Genomic DNA, 23,447 nt, shown 5'->3' with positions numbered 1-23,447 from the left:
GCTCAATAATTGTCAATCTTCTCCACCTTATCAACTATAATGTGTTCTAATGATTTATATGTAGGATTTAGCACCTTTGATAATTTGAGTTCTAAAATGAAAGTGATGAGTAATATTCTGGCTTAAAATTATTTTCTAGAGGGAAAAATGTGCACATGGAATGCTAAATATTCAGAACAAACCATTCCAGAGTAAAGCTGTTTTGAAATCTACTAAGCCAAAATAAATCATTTAGCCTTGAACCTGTTGCTTATCACTGTATGTTTTTTTTAATTCTTATTGATTTCTTCCATTCATTATTCAGAAAGCATTTGTTAAGTTATATGCATGTATGCATGTATTAATAATTTCCAAGTTCGAGACTCAATAAAATAAAATGATTTAAAGTTTGAGATGATAGTAATTTAGCTTCTGTAGTATTCTTCCCAGACTTTCTGCAAAATAGGATCTTAATTCTTCCCAAATCATTTTTATCATTATGATGGTCAGCTTTCTATAACTGACAGATTATTTGAGAAAAATGAACTTAAAAAGGAGAAGATTTATTTTGGCTTTTAGTTTCAGAGGTTTTGGTCCGTGGTTGATTGGCTTTATTGCTTTTGGACCTGTTGTGAGGCAGTGCATTATGGCTGGAAACGTGGTAGAGCAAATCTGCTTACTTCATGGCAACTATAAAGCAAAACCAGAGAAAGTGGCTGAGTCTCAGTATCTTCTTCAGGGTCCCACCCACAGTGACCTAACTTCTTTCACTAAGCGCCACCTCCTAAAGGTTCCACCAATCCCAATAATACCACATGTTGGCCATCAACCCTTTAACAGAAGAGCCTTTGGGGGATAGTTCAGATCTAAAATATGCCAGTCATTGAATTTTTATTTATTATGATTACATTGTTCTTACATTTTTATATGTAGCTCAGCTGAAGATAGACATTTCTCCTGCACCCGAAAATCCTCATTATTGCCTAACCCCAGAGCTGCTTCAAGTGAAGCTTTATCCTGACAGTAGAGTCAGACCTACCAGAGAAATTTTGGAGTTTCCTGCAAGGGATGTCTATGTTCCAAACACTACTTACAGGTAAGAGATTTTTGGAGACTGCTGAGATAAGGTATTATATATTCTAAAGTATTATATTGTATATACTAAAGTAAAGCTAGAAAGAAACTTGTATAGCTTTGTTACTTATTCCATCTCTCACTGCGATGGAATTTTTTTATATAATGGTTAATAGCTGTTGTGTATTAAGTTGTTACTGTGTACCAGGTAAATTACCTTACATGAATTATCTTATTTAATCCTCATACTTTTGTGTATGAGGATTAAATAAGATAATTCATTTTAGAGGGATAGAGGGTTTAAAAATATTGGTGAGCACCATACTTTAGTACAGTGGTGGCTGGCATTTGATACCTGGGCTGTTAGGTTGAAACATTTGAACTCCTAACTCATATATTTTCTCCAATGTTTATTATTAGCAGAATCTAATATTATACATGAATCAAATTTACATACTTACATTATTTTCTAACAATTAGTAAAAAATATGGGTTAGGTGTATTCTACCTAGAGAATACTAGGCACAAAGTTGTTGGATATAACTTCTTAGGCAGAATGCTACACAATGTGAGGAGTGTCATTTCCTGATGAATGATGCTCTTTTTGTTTGTGAATTCTGAGATCATAACTCTGTTATTGAGATATCCAACAGGGCAGCTCAGATATGATATTCTGAAACAGAACTTTGAGTTTTCATGCTAGACTTCCCCATCCTAATATATTTTACTACCAGTTACCAAATTCCTGAAGAAAAAAATTTTGAAATCACAGTTTCTCTCTTTTCCTTACCCCAGCATTTATTCAGCCAAGTTATTATAGGCTTTACTTTCAAAATATATCCTGAATCCAATACTTCTTATCACTTCCACCTTTTAAAAATTTTAGTCTAAGGCACCAGTAGAACAGCACTATCAGGTAGAAATACAATGGGAACCACATTTGTAATTTAAGATTTTATAGTTGCTACATTAAAAAAAAGAATCAAGTGAAATTAATTTTAATTATGTTGTTTAACTTAGTGTATAAAAAATATTATTGCTTTCACTTCAACATGCAATAAATGTAAAAAGTTGGTATTTTACTTTTCTCTCCTAGTAAAATTTTTGAAATCCAGTGTATATTTTATTATTAAAGCACACTTCAGTTCAAATGATCCACATTTCAAATGTTTAGTAGCCACTTGGGACTGGAAGCTACTATATTGAATAGCTATTTTTTTTCTATCCCCAACTCAGTCACTTCTCAGTATTACAGCTGAAGAGATCTTTAAAGGTTATAAGTTTATTCATTTCTCTGTCTGAAACTCTCAAGTGACTTCCATTAAAAGCAAACAGGATTTTTAAAAAAAATAATAGTCTATAAGACTTCTTGATCTGGCTCCTTTCTCTAATTTCACTCTGCTTTACTCCCTTCATTTTACCTCAGTGGCCTTTCTGTTCATCCTTGAACAAACAATTCCATTCTGCCTAAGGTTTTTCCATTTGCTTTTGCTCTGCCATTTTTGTTTTCTTTATATTTTCACATGACTTGTTTCCTTATCAGTCATGCATTTGCTTATATGTCACTTTTCTAGAGAGGCTTTTCCTTATCATCCTAACTAAAAAGATCTAGTGTTTTCCTCCTCTGGCTCTTTACCCTATTTATATTTTCATTATCTGGAGTTATAACATATAATTAAATGATCTTTTTGTTTTGTTTTGTTTTTCTCACTTGAGTGTAATACTGAAAAGGGCAGGGTCTGTTTTGTCTCATTTATCACAATATTTCCAGAGTCTAGCATAGTTTTCTACCTCATAGAAAGTATACAATAAATGTTTATTCTATCAATTAAAAAATATTAGAAACTGTAGAGTGGTAGAAGAATGTGGTGTAAAAATTATACAGATGTAACTGTTTACTATTTGGATGACAATGTTATGGGTCAGCTAGCACCCCTCCAGGGTAGTTTCTTGCTCAGGAGGTGATGAGCCAGCTGAGAAAAAGAAAGTCTGGAATATTTAGTAAAGAAATAAGAGCCAGAGCCAGAAATTAGGTTCAAAAAAGGGGAGCTCCTGATAGGTCCTCCAGTCTACATAGGAGCTGGAACAACTAGAAAAATGGTTCCTGTCCTTCATTTAAGGGAGACTACATCAAAGGCAGGGATAAGGTTTCAGCAAGAGGCTTCTTGATTCTTGGTGTGGCAGGGGACTTGCAGCAAACATGTTGACTGGCATCTTGGCAAGCCACCCATCTCTGGTCCTGTGCGGAACCTGTGGCAGAGCTATATAGAAAGTCACATGTACTAGGCAGTCTCAAACCAGCAGGGATGCCGGCTGCTGCTGGGAGTTCCCGAATACCAGACTTTCCTACCAATGGTTTCTGTATTGACTGGGTTCACGCACATTTCAAAGGTTGCTTCCAGCAACTTAGGAATAATTACTTTATTGGCCACTGTTTTCATATTAATAAAATGTGAGATAATAATACCTGTTTTCTTTTGGATGAGTGCAAAGCACAAAACTTTTTTTTAATAATAATAATAAATAAATAAATAAATTTTTTTAATAATAATAATAATTTTTTTTGATAATGTGAGTTAAATTCCTGGGGCTTGCAACCTAAACAAGAAGATATGATAAAGAAAAAAAATTGTGTACATATGTGTATGTGTGTGTACTTATTTATGTAGCTATAAAACGAAGCAAAATAGGGGTTCCGGTTGTGACTCAGTGGTAGAGCGAATGTGTGAAGCACAGGGTTTGGTCCTCAGCACCACATTAAAAAAAAATAAATAAATAAAAGTTATTGTTTCCATCTACAAAAAAAAAAGTTTAAAAAAAAGAAACAAAATAGAACAAACTATTTGACAAGTTGTGTACATGCCTATTTACAAGGACATGGAATTAGAATAATTTTTTAATTAGAAGAATTATATAATCTCTTAGAGGAGATGAAAAGTAAACACACCAAAAGATTTTAATGGTTTTATAAATTATAAGTTACTATGGTTTTGTTTTGAGTTTATACAGAATGTATAAGTGTGTCTTAGTAGCTATTTAAGATAACTTGTTTATTTGGATTTGCTGTTGGTTTTTTTGATAAATGCTTTCTCATTTGAAATAGTATTGGTGAGACTAGTTGGTAGTTTATAAACTAGAATTAGTTTCTATTCTTAGAGTAAACTTTTCTGGCAAAGGAATGAATCATAGCATATTAGTTGGGAATGATCTTGAGAGATTGTTGACTATATCTTGGGACATTTAGTTTGGACTGTCTAAATACTCTATTAATTCTAGAGTTAATACAATTCCACATTATTATTAAAAATATATTCTAGGCAAAAAACTTTTTAAAAAACAATTCATTATGTGTAAGTAAGAATTTTTCTTCTCTCATGAGTGAACAGTTTATTCCCAGAGAAGACAGAATTAGCTAACCTCATCAGGAAGATTTGACATTCCTATTTAATATGTATTGAATATGAATACTGTTTTTTTAGGTGAATTTATTTTTTTCATTCTTTTTAGATATGTATGACAGTAGAGTGTATTTTGACATATACATACATGAAGTATAATTTATTCTATTTTAAATCACATTCTTGTGGTTGTACATGATGTGGAGATTCATTGTGGAGTTATGAATATTGCTTTAAGTGTTAATGTTTTTTGTCAAAATAAATTTGATTCAGATTGAGTTTTGTGTAACCTAATTCTGCTTATATACAGTTTATAAGGAACTCATGTAAAGTACTTATTAACAGACATTGATAAATTGCAAAATAGGATATCAAAGTTATTAAATTTCTTATTTAAAGAAATTATCATAGTGCTGTGTTAGTAATATGTTATTAGTGAGAGCTGTTGAAACAAGAAAGATGTATTATTTTGTTTAAAAAAGAGATTTGTAATTTTCTAGTATGAGGATATCTTCAGAGAAATAAAAAATTAAATTCATGAAAATACAGAAGAAGTGTTGTGGTTACTATATTTTGTTGGCGTTTTTGTTGTTACTACTGTTTTGCTTGAAGTATCTTTCTCTTTTTAAAAAGACAGTTGAAGGGCTACGGTTATAGCTCAGCGGTAGAGCACTTGCCTCACACATGTGAGGCACTGGTTTCAATCCTCAGCACTCCATAAAAATAAATAAAATCAGTAAAGATATTGTGTCCATCTTAAAAAAAAAACTTTAAAAAAGACACAGTGATTATAAAGTTGACTCTGCTCTTTTATATAGTCATTTTCCACATTATATAAAGAAATAATTATTTTTGTGTTGCTTGAAATGATATGACTATATTCTGTGAAAAGTTGGGAGATAAACTCCTATAACTCATATTTTATAATGTTATTTCATTTAAAAAATAGTTTCTTAAAAAGTAAGATTGACTAGTTTTTCTTCTTTTAATATGGTGCTAATAAAATTACCTATGTCTTAGAAATTTGTGAGTATTAGATACTTGTAAAGTGCTGGCACATACGAAGTGCTCCATAGAAATTAGTTATTGTTGTCATCATTAGATTACATTTACCCCTGTGTTACACAACTTGAGAGATTGGTTTGAAAAGAACAAGGATTCTGGCCTTTTAAGATATACATAAAAGAGAGAATGGGTTAAAAAGGGAGATTATCAAAGTCAGCATTGGTCTGCTTTGTATTGTTATTTGAACCTTTAGTGTCCATGATGCCTGAAAACAAAATCATGTACAATGCTTATTCTACTTTATACCGTTAGAAAGATTTGGTCTCATAGAGAGGATTTATAGTTTATTAAAAAAAAAAAAATGTTTAGCATGTCTAGAAAACCTCCCATAGATAAGAATAACACATAGTATTTTGTTTTAGTAAGAACTTAAAAGGATTATAAAGTGTCTCATGGGGTAAAAATGATTAAAAAATTCTCATGTGAATAAATGGACATGATTGAATCAAACATTTGACTGAGGTGAAATGAAAAACCATAAGAAAAAGAGCTATATCCTGAAAGTGACAGGTTTATTTAATATCATTTAATGTTTTTCACTTATTTAATTGTTGATTTATTAACCCATTATTTAATATTTTTCAATTCCAGTATTTATTTGTACTGTCAATCTAAACTATATATTTTAATGTATTCTATTTATAATATACATTTTAAATATGTTTTTAAAGACATTATTGGAATTTCATTAGAGATTTTAACATTTAAGTAACAAAGTGACATTTTTCTCCACATGCAATTGGTCACTTATTTTTAGATGAGGTTAACCCAGGAGGACCTGGTCTTTTTAAATACTTTACCATGGTAAATGAGGATATATAGACATGTAGTCATTTCTAGCAATCAGGAAATAAATGACATATTTCTTGTTGAGCCAAACAAGTGAGGTTTACATCAAATGATTCCTTTATCAATGAAGTGTTATCACAGTATCATAGAAGAGGTAGCAATGGGACTGTTACCCTATTACAACCAAACAATAAGCCCTTTCTTACTGGCAGGAAAAAAAAGTATTTATGGAATATCTTAAATCATCTGAAAGTTAGATAGTAGATCCTGTGCAGTGTTACTTGTGTGCTAAATTGTTACTTGGCCAACATTCTTGCATTTGAGTTGTAATAGATCAAGGTACATCTAATTGAGCAAATGCTTATGTGTTTTATTGACATCCAGTTTTTTAACAGATGTGTCCACAGAGCACATGATATTCTTGGCAGGATTTTTTAGTTAGTCTCTTTCCCAACAATAGCCTAGGTGTAATTAAACCTGCTGAACTTTTGTTATTCTATCCAGTTTTTTTTTTTTGGAGGAGACTATTGCTAGAAATATTACCAAGATTATAAGAATAAAGTGGTACAGACGTCATAACTATTACTGTGAGAAACAAAATAAAAAAAGATGTGGTAGATGATGTTCTTGACCTTCACAGGAGTATCTCTTAATAAACTTTAGTAAATCTGTTTTTTTTGTGAACTAACTGGAACATAGTTTAAACTTTTTGTTGTATAAAATTCCAAATATAGGGCTGGGGTTGTGCCTTAGTGGTAGAGTGCTTGCATCTTGTGAGGCACTGGTTTCGATTCTCAGCACCACGTATAAATAAATGAATAAAATAAAGGTCCATCAACAACTAAAATAAATAAATAAATAGGTAAATAAGTAAGTAAATAAGTAAAAAATAGAAATTCCAAATATATACAAATAATGAGAAAAGTGTAGTTAATTACTGTTACCATTGTTATTCTTTTTTTGGTACCAGGGTTTGAACCCAGGGGTGTTTAACCATTGACCCATATCTCTAGATCTTTTTTTTTTTAAAAAAATTTATTGTAGATGGACACAATACCTTTCTTTAAATTTATTTTTATATGGTGCTGAGAATCAAACCCAATGCCTCACATGTGGTAGACAGGTGCTCTACCACTGAGACACAACCCAGCCCTCCTTCGACCTTTTTGAAACAGGGCTGGCTTTAAATTTGTGGTCCTCCTGCCTCAGCTTCCCAAGTCGCTGGGATTACAGGTGTGTGCTACTGTGCCTGTGCCAGACTTGTCATTCTTGTTTCATCTGTAACTTATCCTTTTCTCTCTCTCCAGTCAGACTTGAAAGAAATGCACCTATCATAGCATTTCAGTTGTTAAGTCCTGAAATATGTATCTAACAGATACTTTTTAAAAATTAGCCATAATAACAAATGAAATGCTTTATGATCTCTTTATGGGTTTATTATTCTCAGTTTTTTCTGAAGAGTTTAATGAGCTTATTATAGACTGATTGAACTTTTTAACCTAAAATTTTGTTTCTAGAACTAGCTTGACAGGTCAGAGTGAGTAAATATCTGTTCTCTCCATTGTGACATGAGAACCATGTGATTCATGTTTCTAAAACTAGGTTATTATACCATGTTAGGTCTTTCATTGGAGCCCATTTCATAATTTATTTATTTATTTCTGTGAATCTTGTGATCTTCATTTTTGGAATAAAATTTTTAAGTGCATAAAATAAAATTCATAGGATAATAAAAGAAATAAATTATGTTGAGTTAATATCAAAATATTAAAATTGTGATCTTTCTTTATTAGTGAATTAAATAATAAGATATAGCCTGAGATGTAAAAACTATTTTCTAAATATATTACAACAACATTTTGAGATATTTGTAATAGTTTTGATATAAAAATGTGTGGTTTTTATTCATGATAAAGTCTTATGTACTGCTAAATACTGCTGAGGTTATTAGTTTCTTACATTCTTAATTTAAGGAAGTGCAAACTTCATCTGATTGTTACTGAAAATTAAGGAACTTTTTTTTCCCATTTAAATGTATAGTTCCCTGTTTTAGAGGATATTGGTTTTTGTTTTTACTTTTAGTGTTCATTGATGTCTCATACTAATGTCACAGTTGCTATTTTGATTTTGCCCTGGATATAACACTCTTTTATCTAATTGGTTCTAGTTTAACTAGAGAAACTCTTGAGTTGAGAGCTCTTTCCTAACATTTTAATATGACCACTCAGGAGTTTTTAGGGGCTTGCCTTTGAAGGTATATCGAAGATGTTAGAGTCCCAGAGGAAAGAAGTAAAGTTCCAGAAACAGCAGACTGTGAAAAGAACAGTTTTGTTCTGCTTTCTTAAGAATTAAGAGTATTTTAAATATCATTTCAATGAAGGAATGTGGTGATATCTAAGACCCAGTTTTTAAAAATATATACATATGTTTAAAACATAATAGTTCATAATTATTAAAATACAGTATCAGAATTGATTAAAACTACATGAAATAGATTTGGCAGGTCATTATTATTATTATGTTCTAGTTGTACAAACTGAGACTAGTGTTTATTTGAAGATCAATAGCGGAGACCTTACATCTTTAAGATTGTAGTTTATTGCTCTTTCAAATAAACCTTATTATTTTGTTAGCTATTTTATTGTTCTTATGGCTAAACAGATTTAAGCTTTAGAAAAACTTCTGTTATTTTAGAAGGACTCCTTAATTGCATTTTGTACTTTCTAAAATGTTATTGACACCTCATTTAACAAAGGTTTATTATGGGAGATTATTAGTTCTACTTTCATGACCTTGAACTGCACATTTTGCACCAATTGAGTAATTTTGCCCTAGTTGATTTGTGCTGAGAATACTTTGGACTTTGATAAAAGTGCCAATTGATCCCTTTCTTTGCAGTTTTGAAAGCTGCAGTATTGGATAATCACCCAGTAGTACGTGCATAAATGCAATGCTGTGGTTATTAGTGATGGGAAAATACAAAAGGAAATTTAAGTATCTATAACAGAAGGGAGAATATATGATTATAAAAATTTGGAATACAGGTTTTTTTTGTTTTTGTTTTTGGTACTTGGGATTTAACCCAGAGGCACTTAATCACTGAGCCACTTCTCCAGCACTTTTTTATATTTTAGTTAGAGACAGGGTCCTGTTGAGTTGCTTAGTGCCTTGCTAAATTGTTGAGGCTGACTTCAAACTCTCAATTCTCCTGCCTTAGTCCTAAGCCATTGAGATGGGATAGGTCTTGTAAAAGAGACATTTAATAAATGTTGCTTAATGAATATATTTTTGAAGAATGAATGAGTTAATTGACTACCATGAGTTATGTTATTGGAAAGAAAAGACATATGCATGAAAATGTGTTGATTGTAGGATGGAAAAGAATATAAATGGATTGTAAAAGGTGACCCTGAAATGAGAAATGTGTGTACTTGAGAAAAAAAGTTTTTATCAGATTAAGAGATATTTCCAGAAAAGGTTGTATTGTACTTGGTGGCTTATGGTATACATTGTTTACAAAGTTAAGTGAAAAATCCTGGGAGCTTAGTAGAAATATTAATGGATATAAAGAAGTTAGGGAGGAAAGTGTTAAGTGTACAAAGGAAGAGAGAGGGTTGAAGGGGATCACAGAGATAGTAAGTGGCTGGTGAATTTATTTGATATGTTGAATTTGAGAAGACTATAGAAGATGGATCCAGGTAAAGGATAATGGAGTATATAGTGATATTCTGGAAGCAAAATGAAGGTTAAAATAACAAAAAGGGATTGGGGATATAGCTCAGTTGGTAGAGTGCTTGCCTAGCATGCACAAGGCCCTGGGATCAATCTCTAGCACCACCCCACCCCCAAAATAATAATAATAACAAAAAAGAGGATATTGATATTAGTAAGTTCTAGAGATATCAAAGGGAAAGTAGGCTGAGAAGACCCATTAGGTTAGATAGCTGTTTGTGGTGAAATGCAAACCTTTTTGGCAAAGTAGTGAGGACAAAAGGACATCATTTTATGAACTGTAATGAAGAAACTCTTTCTCTACCATAATTATTTCTCAATTTGAGCTTTCTATGGATAAAAATCCAATCTAGTATTCCTAAAAGGAACAAAGTGAAGCATACTGTATGAGAATTAAAAAAAAAAAAGGAAAACTGAGGAAGCAACTGGCATATTATATAATGCTTATTTTGCATTTGATAGCTTTGCATTTCAGTGATGGTGAGGGAGCCATTTTGGTATCTGGCTCTAAAAACAATGTAAATGTTGATAGCTTGGGCTGCAGTTCTGAAAATTATAGCCTATGTTTTCTTTACTCTTTTGTGTTCTTCGGAGGGAACTATTTATGTAGGATTCACATAGATATAGCTTTTTTACTAAGTAACATAAAAATATGACATTTATTTAATAATATATACAATGCTGAATATTGCCTGTGCTAAGTCACCATATAACTTAGGTACCATCTCCTTTAAAAACTGTGTTTAATTTAAAATTTTACTTCTCCTTGGTAGTTTTTTTTTTAAAACACTTATTTAAAAAAATACTGGCAAGTGATGTTATGATCAAAAAATGTATAATAATCTGTGGAGATTTAGATTTTAAATTATTTAAGTTAGAAATGTCTTAGTCGTATGTTTATTATGTCAATTAAAAAACTATAAGAATTTAAATTTCTAAATTTAGGGACTGAGTCTTTATTAAAATTTAAACATACATACATGATTGTCATGCTATTTTAACATTCCATAATGTGTTATGATTGTCAATTCAGCTTAAAATCTACACAAACATGTTAGACTCATAGCATGTCCAGGGGGAATACATTATTATTATAGTTTAACTTAATGCCTCAAAGGCATTCATTCTTACTGTGTTCTGACAAAATCCATTTAAAATTATTGGTTTTCACAGTATTAAAATATACGAAATACATACAATATAGATAAGCTAACAAATATGTTAAGGTACAGTGATACCTGATGTTAAAGTCAATGTGACTTAGTAATCATTATCTACTACATTTGTAAAAGACATTGAGCCTGTTTGAATGCAGTTTTTTATCTTGGTTAAGTAAACCATATCAAACATTTACTCCAAGTAATGTAGCAAAATAAAGCATCAGACTTATCATTTATATTACAGGTTTCCACATGTACTATGACTGAATTTTAAAATTAACTGTCATATTTAAGAACTCTTGTTAGTCTGTTGTATTGATTCATGTTTAGAATTTTAACAAGAAAACTTTTTTTTTTTAAGTTGGGGAAATTGTGAAATTAGCCTGTGACTTTTATAATTAATTTAAAAATGCTATTTAAAAATTCATTCATTATTTATGATTTAGATTTGACCATTTAAGTTTTATTCCCACATCACAAAATATATGAATAAACAGTATCATAGAATTTTGGTTGAGAAAAGTGTTATTCTTTGAGTGATGTGATGATGTTTAATTTAAATTGATAGTGACTTTAAAATAAAAATTTTCTCAAGGCTTTCATTAAGAATTTAATACTAGATTATTAAACCACAGTAACTTGGGATGAGTTTAATGTTTAATTTATTGGCTTTTTGATTTGCTTCAGTTCATTCAAAGCTTTCTGAATCTACTGGATGGATTAACATTTTGGTTGATTTGATAGAGTATAACCTTCCATTTTGAGACCTCCAGCATATTCCTCTTCTCTTCTCTGGCTTAGATTTTGCTCTTGGTTTATTATATTTTCCATTTAGGTTGTTTTCTCCACATACATCATGCCACCACCAGCCTCCTAAAGAAGATAGATATGCAATTTAATGGATATAAACACATATATACTGGTATTATATTTCTCCATATATAGATCTTCATTTCTGTTAACATTACAGTGTTGTAGATGCATGTATCCTGATTTTAAATAATCTGTATAACTTTTATTATAATACCAGAAAGAGAATATCTAAGCCTCCTGAGATATTAGAGGTAAACTACCTAGTTGAACTAGAATTAATATTTTTTTGGGGTAATGGTTTAGATTTGAAAGAGTTGTGACATTATGAATAATAGCTAAAACCATAGGAAGGTATTTTGAAGATGTGAAAATTAAGTATTGATATAAAAAAAATGATACCTGAATACATTTCTGGACAGTTGGAGTGTCCTTTTGCTTTGTGATCCCACGTAGAAAACGTCAAATCCCTGTGTTCTGGGAGTGACTTGGGGACATTTCCAGCAATCTCAACTAGATGTAGTGTGTAGTTGGTTTCATGATTTCCCAAGTGAAAAGAATACTCAATATAATGCTTGTTGTCTTTCCAGTCTTCTAGCTCAAATTGTAAAATGTAATTAGATGTTTTCACTATGGAATATATTTTCTCTAGGCCCAACCAAAATTCTCCTGAAAAGAAGAGTTTTAAAAATCTGTGAATTGTTAGCTACAGATCAGGCCTCAACTGCTGTAAGTGAATAAGTGGTTTTAGTGCTAAATGTCTTTTTTTCTAGAGTCTTTCAAAGTATTTCTTTTAAAAACAATTTTATCAAAGATAGTTTATACACTAAGCATGTTAAAATATTAATAGATCTGCTTCAAGTCTGATTATCCTTTTTTTCTAAAATGGATATTGCCAGATGTTTCACATCTGACACATATGACACTATTCCATAATAGTCTTAATATTTTTTAGGGTTGGTCATTGGTAGAGTAATATCTTATGTCTAAATTGTTCCACCAGCTTTACTGTCAGCTCTTTGTTAATGCCTACATAGTCAAGAGGCTTGTTAAGTATTCTTGGACTTGGATAATATGATGGTGCCATTTTTATCATATATAAACTGGGCCTGTAGTATTTGCTTGATAAATGTTTTCTTCATAGAAAAGAAGAATATACCCTGCCTCTTTTGGTGGTACTAGAGACTGAACACAGGGCCTCATACATCTTTTCTCTGTAATGAAAAATATATTTTTGTTTGGAATTTAAAATGTAGCACAACTATTAATAGATTATTTTTTATCACAATCTTTATGAAATTATTTAATTTAAAAAGTCCATGTTTCCTTACTGATATTGTTAGAAAGCTTCATTTAAGCATTGTAAATACTACTACAAATGGCTTATTTTCTCATCAGAAATAAATAAGCATTCTGGACTTAACCATCTGTCTTTACATTTGGGTTACACTCACTCTTTGAAGAGTTGGAGCTACAAAACTTATCATTGAATATACCTTCTAACTAAGGATTTAATTGGCACTTTGGATATAAAACATTTTAGATGGTCAAATAGTAGTGAGTATTTTAAAATTTGATATTATAATATTTGTTTTCTACTTTGTTTTCTTTTCTTTTCCTCTTCTTTTTCCTTTTTGGTACTGGGGATTAAACTCAGGGGTACTCAACCACTGAGCCACATCCCCAGCTCTTTTTTGTGTTTTATTTAGAGACAGGGTCTACACTGAGTTGCTTAGGACCTTGCTAAGGCTTCGAACTTGGTGATTCTTTTGAATCAGCCTCCCAAACTATTGGGATTACAGGTGTGCGCCACCACGCCTGGCTTGTTTTCCATTTTATAAGTGGGCACTTATATATGATTCATAGACTTTTATAATGTACTTTTACGATTTTTAATGTCTATTACTTTTGCTTATTTTATATTGTTATGTGATCAAAATAGAATAAATGTTGAGTTAACTAAATCAATTTTAATCATATTCCATACTATATATTTATAATATTTAAATAATTAGAATTTTAAAATTCATATTGAATATCTGACAGTTTCCTGTCCCCTTGTTTATTTTATTAACATGATGTTTTATAGTGCTGGGGATCACACCCAGGACCTCAGGATGTTAGGCACATACTCTTCCGTTGAGCTAGTCCCCCAGTTCTCTTCTAACTTTTAATTAATTAATAGTTAAAATGTTAATGAAGAATATAATAACTAGTGCTAGGAATAGTTATCTTTGCAGCTCATTTATAAGCAACACTTATCAAAGCACTTAGCACTTAATCAAATTTTTCTTGAATAATTATGATAATTATAAGCCATCAAATTAAGTTGTGATAAGAATAATTAAGAACAGACATGTAATTGTGATAATGCTAATTCAAATAATGACAGTTATAATAAATATAATTAGTAACAAATGTGTAATTATTTGTTAATAAGTTTTATGAAGACTGGAACAGTTACTTTTCATTGCTGTATTTTCAGTGCCTAGTCTGTAATAGGTTCTTTTTTAAAAAAAATATTTTAGTTGTAGTTAGACACAATACCTTTATTTATTTATTTTTATGTGGTGCTGAGGGTTGAACCCAGGGCCTCACATGTGCTAGGCGAGTGCTCTACAAACCAAGCCCCTATAATAGGTTTTTAAGAAATATTTCTAAATTAACAAGTGAATGAATGATTGAATGAAATCATCTTACCATCAAGTCTCCCAAAACCATTTCTGTAGTTCTCCCATGTTTCATTGAAGTTTTGTGATCCATCTATTCGGTGTTGAATTAAGGTCCATGGATTACCTATATAAAATGAATGAAATTGTATATGTTTAGTAGGTTGATGTTGACAGATATAAAAATATCTTTTGAGTTTGGTTTTAATTGGTGACTTTGTAAGTTAATGTGGTAATGTATGGTAAGTGTATGGTGATACACTTCATATTGTTTATTATGGTCCCAAACAGTTAAGGGAAGAACAACTAATGAATTTTTTCTTGGTAAATTTATTGACAGTAGTCATTTCAGATTCTTTTAAGGAGGAAATGGAGGATATTGAATAAATACATGAATAAATAAACAAGTATTAGTAATATATAGTTGTATTATACATATTTAACACAAATAGAACAGGCTTAGTCTTTCTAATAGATAATGAATGACTTGAACTGTCTACTACTGTCCATTTTCTCCTTAGGCAGGTTTTACCTGATTTAACTTCACAGTAGACGTCAAAAGCTTGTGAGTTGCTTGGTCTAATTGTATATATGCCACTTGTACGTTCACCTCTTTTATAAATGGCGGAACAATCAGCAGGAATGCCTAGAATCAACAAAATGTTATCATAGAAGATTTAGTAAGAAGAATATCTTTGGAACTTGAGATTTTACTTGCAATTTCATGGAATTGTAGTGACTATAATTTTTTTCAGGAATATGAATGCTAAGGCATTTTTCCATATGGCTATATTATGCAAGGAATATAAAAATAGTATTACCAACCTGAATTATTTCTTTTTAAAAATATTTTTATTAGCTGTTGATGGACCTTTATTTTATTTATTTATATGTGGTGCTGAGACTCGAACTCAGTGCCTCACACATGCTAGGCAAGTACTCTGCCACTGAGTTGTGACTCCAGCCCCCCAACCTGAATTATTTCTAAAGAAACGTGACAAAATGAGAATTTTGAGCAAATATCATCATCATCATCATCATCAGACATGGTATGAATATTAGGTGGCAGAAATGAGCTTGAAACTAAGTACAGAAACTTAGTACCTGCTTGGTGAATAGCAGGTAGTTAGTTAGCAGATATATGTGGAGTAAACTTACAAGGAGAAAACTAGCAATGTAGACCTTTGTTTTCTAAGTGAGTTACATAAAAAAGTGAATGTTATGAGAATATATTGTTTTGAGACTGGTGTAGTGGCACATGCCTATAATTTTTGTTACTGAGGAAGCTGAGGCTGGACGATTGTGAGTTTGAGCCCAGCCTGGACAATTTAGCAAGACCCGATCTCAAAACAAAGTAAAACACCATATTGAGGAGTAAGTCATAAATGTATCATTTTGTTGAAGTTTGGATGGGAATGGAAACTTTGTTCCCTGCAACTTTTGTTTTTCTTATGAAAATTTTCAAGCAAAAAGAAAAGTGAAAAGAATTATTGAAGAAAACACCATAGTCTTGTTTGTATTCAACCATTGGTAACATCATACCATGTATGCTTCACACACACACACACACACACACACACACACACTCACAAATGAACCATGTATTTTGTTTGTGCTGTTTGAAAGTAGTTTTCGAATATCATGACTCAAACCCATAAATATTTCAGCATGCATTTCTTAAATGCGAAGTTGAAGTTGTTCTTTTCATAATTGTCATACCATAATCACATCTAAGATAATCATGCCATATTATCTAATATCAAGTTCATATTTATAGCTTGCTTATTGTCCTAAGAATTCCTTTTATAGTGTTAGAAAAACCCAGGAGCCAATTTAAATTGGTGTTTTGTATTTGGAGGATATGCCTTCTACTGTTAGTCTAGATTTGAGTATAAGGATTCTGATGATAATGGTTTCACGAAGAAAACCCATCAAATGATCTTACCATCTTGTTCTGTATTTTTTGTTTCATTCAGCTGCAGAGGGGGAGTAGTTCTTGGTGCTCTTGATTTGGAAGAAAGTGAATTTTCTGTGGGTTCTTGAATTCCAGTCCTTCTGAGCTGATAAAAGAATATAAATCTACTTTTAAAAATTGATACTGAATATATAATTAGGATAAATCTGAACTAAGGATATCAAAAGTATAATTTCTTTATATCTTTCAGTTCACAATATTATGGCAAAATAAAAAACAGAGAAAATAACAACAAGCCCCAGGCATGCATAAAAAGAAAACAAACGAAAACAGGAAGGCCAGAAGTTTTGCTTAAAATATTTTAGTATATTCTCTTTATTTATATGAAAGATATACTTAATATTCTATTCATAAACACAGGCAGATTTTAAATTTAATCACTCTCGATTGTAGGTCTAATTGAGTCTCAGATTTGTCAGAAAGACATAACACATAATTTGAACAAGGCTACACAACACTGCTTTCTGGATAGTTTTGGTTTTTTTTTGTTTTGGTACTGGGGATTGAACCCAGGGATGCTGAACCAGTGAGCAACATTCTCAGACCTTTTCTTTCTTTCTTTCTTTTTTTTTTTTTAATTATTTTATATAAAGACAGGGTCTCACTAAGTTGCTTAGGGCCTCACCAAGTTGCTGAGGCTGGCTTGGAACTTGTGATCCTCCTGTCTCAGCTGCTGGGATTACAGGCATGCACCATTGCACCCAGTTCTGGATAGTTTTTTTTTCTTTTTCTTTTTTTAAAGTTATAGATGGACATAATACCTTCCTTCAAATTTATTTTTATGTGGTGCTGACGATCAAACCCAGTGTCTCACACATGCTAGGCAGATGCTCTACCATTGAGCCACAACCCCAGCCCCTCTGGATAGTTTTTAACCTGTAAACACATCTGTAGAAATTGGTAGACCTTTGAATGTATTTCAATATACTATTTTATTTAAAGCTGGGCTTGCAATTGATTGCTTTTCTTATTGATGATGAGAAAAGCAGAATATGATATTTAGCATTATTATTTTTTCTTTTTAAAATACTTTTTTAGTTATAGCTGGACACAATACCTTTATTTTTTATTTATTCATATGTGTTGCTGAGGATCGAACCCAGTGCCTCACACACATGCCTACCACTGAACTGAGCCACAACCCCAGTCCCAATATTTAGCATTATTATTATTTGCATGTGGTGGGGTGGGGAGCAGTGCTGGGATCTAGCCCAGAGCCCTTTGACATGCTAGGCAAATACTCTACCACTGATTTGCATCCCTAGCCCTACTGTTAATTTTTTGATACTGCTGGCATAAATGGCATTCCTAGAACTTAATTTGTAAGAATCTGTTATAAAATTCAGTTACTGGATGTTAGTCTTTTCTTTTGAGTAAAGTGATCTTGAAGTCACTTAACTTTTTTGAATTTTGATTTTATAATTTAAATTTGAGAAGTTAGATGATCAGGGACTTCTTCCAACCAGTAATTTGCTTTGATTTCTTTATACAGAATTTCCCTTTATCCATGAAATCCATTATCTTATCTTCTAGGACCTCCCAATGAATGCCTGAAATGGCAGATAATGACAAACCCTCTATATACAATTTTTTCCCTGTATGTACATGCTTGTGACAAATTTTAACTTACAAATTAGGTATAGTAGGATATTAATAACAATAACAAGAATAATATAATAAAAGTTAGTTAAAGTGGCCTTTCTTTTAAAAGAATCAAGACAAATATTAATATTTATTATTTTTGGTCTGTAGTTTACTAAGGGATGGGGAGGACACTATTGTGTATTTAATGTATAAATAGAATATATATTGTGTAATGGTGCCATTTCGCTTTTGTGAGTGGGTGCATTGAATAATAATAAAATATATAATAAAAAAGAATTTAGAAAGTAATATTTAATATAAAGGTAATTATGGAAATTAAAAGTAGTTGGCAAATTTTTTTTTTTGAAAATTAGTATTACCTACTAAAATGATGTTTGTTTAGTTGAAATCCATGGTGATATTTGTTTTATAAACTTGGGGAATATTTTCTTACCAGTTTCTCTGAGTATTGTTTTTTTTTTAACTCAATGCATGGCTTTTAAATATTAGTAATTAATGTTTTTGTACTATTCTTCTTTATATTAGAATGCTTAGATTGTGGACATACCATTTAAATATTGACTTACCTGATTTTCTATTTCTTTTATTTGACTGTGCTGTTGGTTTAATTGTTTATATTGCTCTTCCACAGTCTGGAGAAGGTCTTTGATGCTATTATCTTGCTGTTCTACAAAAGTCTGGACATAGTTTGTAGTTTAGTTAAAATTTTCTTTCTTTTTTTTTTGGTTAAAAGTTTTTATTTATTAAACTATCACCATTTGTTTTTTAACTACCAGTGGGTTAGAAAAATGAATAGAGGTGATCATTTTCCCTTGTATGCGTTTTGAAAATAATACATAATTTTGTTCTTACATTAAAAAGTGTTATCTCTAAAATTTGATTTTCTGAACTTTACTTCAATTGAAAGAAATACCCTACACACAATATTTTAATAATAGTAAATCTACCATAGACTGTATTACATGTATCTACTTTGGAATACTGAAAAATAGTTTTATATTTAAATTTCTTCAATTTTTTTTTACTTATATCCAGTTATTTGCCAATAGTATAACAATCTGGTGTTCTAAATTTTATTACTTAATTCACTTGTAATTTTCATATGAAATGTAAAGTTTAGTTTTCATATATAATAGTAGGGAAGCAGAAACCAACTTTAACTTATGATGGGAAAATTTATTTTCTATGTGTTATATTTCCTTAAAAAAATAAAGTATTTCAACAATGCAACAAAGTATTTCAAATAGTATGTCTTAGAATTATTTTAAAACTCCACACTAAAAAATCATGAACTGTTGTTGGTTTCTACTTACCTTAAGTGAAGTTACTTCTGGATGTTCCTGAATTTCAGGTTGATTTTGAATTAAATTAGTTAATTGTTCCTCCAAATATCTCACTTTGTGCTGTAGTAGAATTTTTTCTTCTAGGAGGCTTTCAAGTTTTGAGTTGAGTTCAAGTGACATATTTTTTACCTCTTCATTTTTGACTTGTAATTTGGATGTAGTTCTTCTTAATTCCTTTTCTTCTTCTTTGATTTCATTAGTTTGTAGTGATAGATCATAAAAAGATTGATCAAATATGTTTAGTTTTTGAAATATATCATTAATTTGGCCCTTAGTCTTATGGACAAAATCTTTAAGACCATGTCCCAACTGAAGGAGGCCATTCGCTAAAATTTTTACATCATCTAGCATAGCAAATCTTGATTTTGGTTCTGAAGATATAGAATCAAATGATGAATTGTCTTGATCAATTCTGGAAGAAATAACTAGAGGAACTATAAAAAGAAAGAGCTTAATTTTGTACATTTTTATCCCAATTATTCAATTTTAAGCAATTTGGAACTATTTTTCTCCCATAAGCATAATACCTAGACTTCTTTATATATACCACTATTTGCCATATAAACAGTAAGGTTGGCAAGGGAATATAGTTAATCGTTAAGCTCTGTTAACTTGCACAAATGTAACCTTTCACATTGAGTTACATCAATATTAAGTAAAATCAAGGAAATGAGCAACTAACTTAATAAGTAATTTGAAATTATTTGCTGTATTGTAAACTGTGCTTTGAGTGTTAAGGGGTTGACTTTTTTTTTAAAGCTTACATTAGTATTTTATGATTTTAAAAATTAAAAAAAAACTTGTTTTTACAGGTAATTTATCCTCAAAATTGAGGCAAAATTAATGAGTTAAGTATGCATTTTCCAAATTGTATTTTAATTCTTACAGAAACAATCATGTATCCCCAAAAAGCTTTCTCTGGAAGCCGTCCTCATTTCCTTCAGGTGGTGTCATGGTGCCCCATGCTGTGTTTATGAATAAGCTAACACATAATTGTGTATTATCTTATTTGTTACTATAATTATTTTTAATATGTCTTTTTGCTTCACATATGTCTTCATCATCTTTGTATATTTGATAAATCTCATACATAATAAATGTCAATAAAGGTACTTCTCTTCCTTTCCCCATTATATTCTATATCTCTGTGTGCTAGACTCTTTTCTACATATCTACTGAAGTACCTACCAATAAATATGTATGGTCTTCTAAAGTCGAACTAGAATTAATTCTTAAATTCTTCCAAAGTCAGAAACAATTTTCCCATCATAAATTCTTCTCAGGTTTTCTGTGGTGAGCTTAGCAACAATTTTGATAATATAAGTTTAACCAAAACAAAAGATTAATAATAGGTCTAAAAATAAATGTTCCACTGTTCTAAGTTAGTGTTAAAAGAAAAAATATTAAATGCTAAATTGTAAGTTATTTCTTAATTTATTTTCTTTATTTCTTTGTTTAAAGGCAGAATCTAATCTTTGCTTGAACTTGTGCCTATTTATTGAGTGTTCATATTAAGTGCTTTTTGATAAAATAAATTTATAGATTAAATTTACTAAAAATATGGATTCTAAAATCATACTGTGGTCTCACTTCAAAAGCCAGCTGTAGATGTCTGGGCTTGGCCAAATTATTTAATGTCCCCATACCTTAGTATTTTCTTCTGTAAAGTTGGGGTAATTATAGTATGTAATTCACAGAATTATGAGAATTTTTTTTAAAGTATGGAGTATTTCAAACAGTGTCTGGCAAATAAGAAGAATTTAGCCATGTTAATATTAATAAGTCACATGAAACTTTTAGCTGGTGTATATATAATCAACTATCTAATTAAAACAAAAATTTCATAAAGTTAATACCTTTTTAACAAAGAGAAAAATATTGACAAAATGAATTTCAGTTTAAATTTTAAGTTACCAAGCATTTTTTTTATAAAATGAACCATTCTCAAAATTCTCTTCTTAGAAATGCCTCTACCTGCTGAAAAATAGAGGCCTTTTCTTTTGATGATTTAGTATTAAGGGATTAGATATATTAGATACTAAATATACCAAGTGATTAAAGAGTGTGATTCTGAAGCAGGACTCCTTAAATTAGAATACTTGCTCTGTTATTTTTCAGCTTTGTTACTCTTGGTCAAATTACTTAGCATCTCTGTTTTTTTAATGTGAATGTGTTGAGTAAAGATAATACCTACTTTATAGGGTTGTATAAAGATTAAGAATATTTTCAAAGCACTTAATATTGCCTGCTGAGTAATAATCACTATACATTATTAGATATTAACTAACTTGTAATTAGAAACAATCAATGCAGATATACTAATACTATAGTTTTTTTATTGGTGAAAATGATCTAATCCTGTAGTAAGGTCATGTAAATTTGGGAAATTTTGCTAGAATCTAAATTTTCTGAATTTTGGTCTCTTGAACCTTGATAAGGAAATTTGATTAGCCTGTGTATATTTTTTCTTAACTTCCCAATACAGAACCATATAATATTTGTAGCAGAAATAAAAAACAAAAGTAAACTTTTCTCTTTCTTTAAATGGAAAATTAGTTATTATTATTGATCATAAAGGACATATTTTGGAATTTTTCTTAACTAACCTGCCAGTTTTTGTGGCTTAGAACTATAGACCCTGATATTTCTATTCACTTTTACTTGAGAATTGAGGTCAATCAACTTTACCCCCTGTTATACTGTAAACCTTTTATTTGCCAGATCTGTATCTGATTTTAATTTTTATCCCTTATAAGCTCTTTAATATAATGCTCACCAAAAAAAAAAAAAGGTGTATGGAGAAATTTTATTCCATAGTTAGACTTTTCTAGTATTAATACTTTCTGTACTATTTATGCAATTCCTCACATGGAGAGATAAGTAGTGGTTATGCATTCTTGATTTATGATACATTATTTTTAAATAGAAATATCTGGATTTTTTTTCTGATAGTTGCTTGACTTAAATTATTGAGTGTAATTAAAGTGAGTAATTTGCCTATAGATTACAAGCTACAGAAGCATTCAAACATGGAAAAATGTAAAGAAAATAGTAACTTTATAAATGATATTATACCTATCTCTCAGTGTCTTCTGCCTGACTACACATTGTTAAAGGCAGAATCTAATCTTTGCTTGAACTTGTGCTTATTTAAATAGAACCTTGATCAAATATGACCAGTAATTTATAAAAATAAAAAAAATTCTGTCAAAGAAAATAAAATATTATTAAGCAAAGTTAGATCCTGATTTAAGGATTTGTAGTTTCTAATCAGTGTACAAAATTTCCTAGGTACATAGAATTTTAGGACATTTAGCAGCCTAAGTTGTTTAACTTCCAAGCAAAGCAAAGTCCTTTTGCTTTTCCAGGTTATGCAATCTTATGGAGGTGGACTCCAAATAAAATACAAGGTAGTTTGTGTTTTTTATACATTGTATTTCTTCAGTTTCTTCATCTTTAGTCATGTCAGTTTGATTTTGAATTAGAGGAGTAGAACAACCCTTATACATGATTTTTTTCCTTACGTTTCAATTTTTCACAGTCGCCTGTGGTGCACAAATATTAAAGGAAAAATTCCAGAAATCACCAAGTCATTACTTTAAAGTGTACACCATTCTTAGTAGTAGCATGATGAAATCTGGTGCTGGCTTACTACATCCCATCAGGATGTGAATCATCCCTTTGTGTACACTGTCTGCTGTATGTGCTACCTCAGCTGTCTTAGTTTATTATATCCACTGTTGTGGTATCTATCCCAGAGCATGTGTTTACATAACCCTTATTTTACTTAATGACAGCCCTGAAGCACAAGGGTAGTGGTGCTGGAAATAAGTGAACAGATAATTAAA

General features: G+C 30.7%; 2 protein-coding genes across 2 annotated transcripts in view; one reads left to right on the top strand and one right to left on the bottom strand.

Moving 5' to 3' along the window:
* Dock7 (dedicator of cytokinesis 7) overlaps nt 1–23,447 on the top strand; it is a 190,562-nt gene that overhangs the window by 49,041 nt on the left and 118,074 nt on the right. The window contains exon 14 of the mRNA XM_026408729.2: nt 913–1,075. Within this exon, the coding sequence (XP_026264514.1) occupies nt 913–1,075 (163 nt within the window). The remainder of the gene's footprint in view (nt 1–912; nt 1,076–23,447) is intronic.
* On the bottom strand, nt 10,989–20,095 carry Angptl3 (angiopoietin like 3). Its single transcript, XM_026408731.2, has 7 exons — nt 19,570–20,095; nt 18,823–18,933; nt 16,622–16,736; nt 15,209–15,322; nt 14,708–14,803; nt 12,410–12,676; nt 10,989–12,070 (listed from the first exon to the last, which is right to left on the bottom strand). The coding sequence occupies exons 1-7, from the start codon at nt 20,062–20,064 to the stop codon at nt 11,886–11,888; spliced, it is 1,383 nt and encodes a 460-aa protein (XP_026264516.1). The 5' UTR covers nt 20,065–20,095; the 3' UTR covers nt 10,989–11,885.

Source organism: Urocitellus parryii, chromosome 11 (assembly GCF_045843805.1).
Source record: "Urocitellus parryii isolate mUroPar1 chromosome 11, mUroPar1.hap1, whole genome shotgun sequence".
Classification (NCBI taxonomy): domain Eukaryota; kingdom Metazoa; phylum Chordata; class Mammalia; order Rodentia; family Sciuridae; genus Urocitellus; species Urocitellus parryii.
This window is presented reverse-complemented; position numbering and strand designations above follow the sequence as displayed.

What these genes read in the sequence shown, in the direction of transcription:
- Angptl3 (XM_026408731.2), bottom strand. Translation starts at nt 20,064, where the DNA reads ATGTACAAAATTAAGCTCTTTCTTTTTATAGTTCCTCTAGTTATTTCT. An exon ending in TAAAAGAAATAGAAAATCAG is followed by an intron (nt 16,737 to 18,822) that starts GTAAGTCAATAT and finishes TTCTTTTATCAG; the next exon opens with CTCAGAAGGACTGGAATTCA. An exon ending in CTACTGTGAAGTTAAATCAG is followed by an intron (nt 14,804 to 15,208) that starts GTAAAACCTGCC and finishes CATTTTATATAG; the next exon opens with GTAATCCATGGACCTTAATT.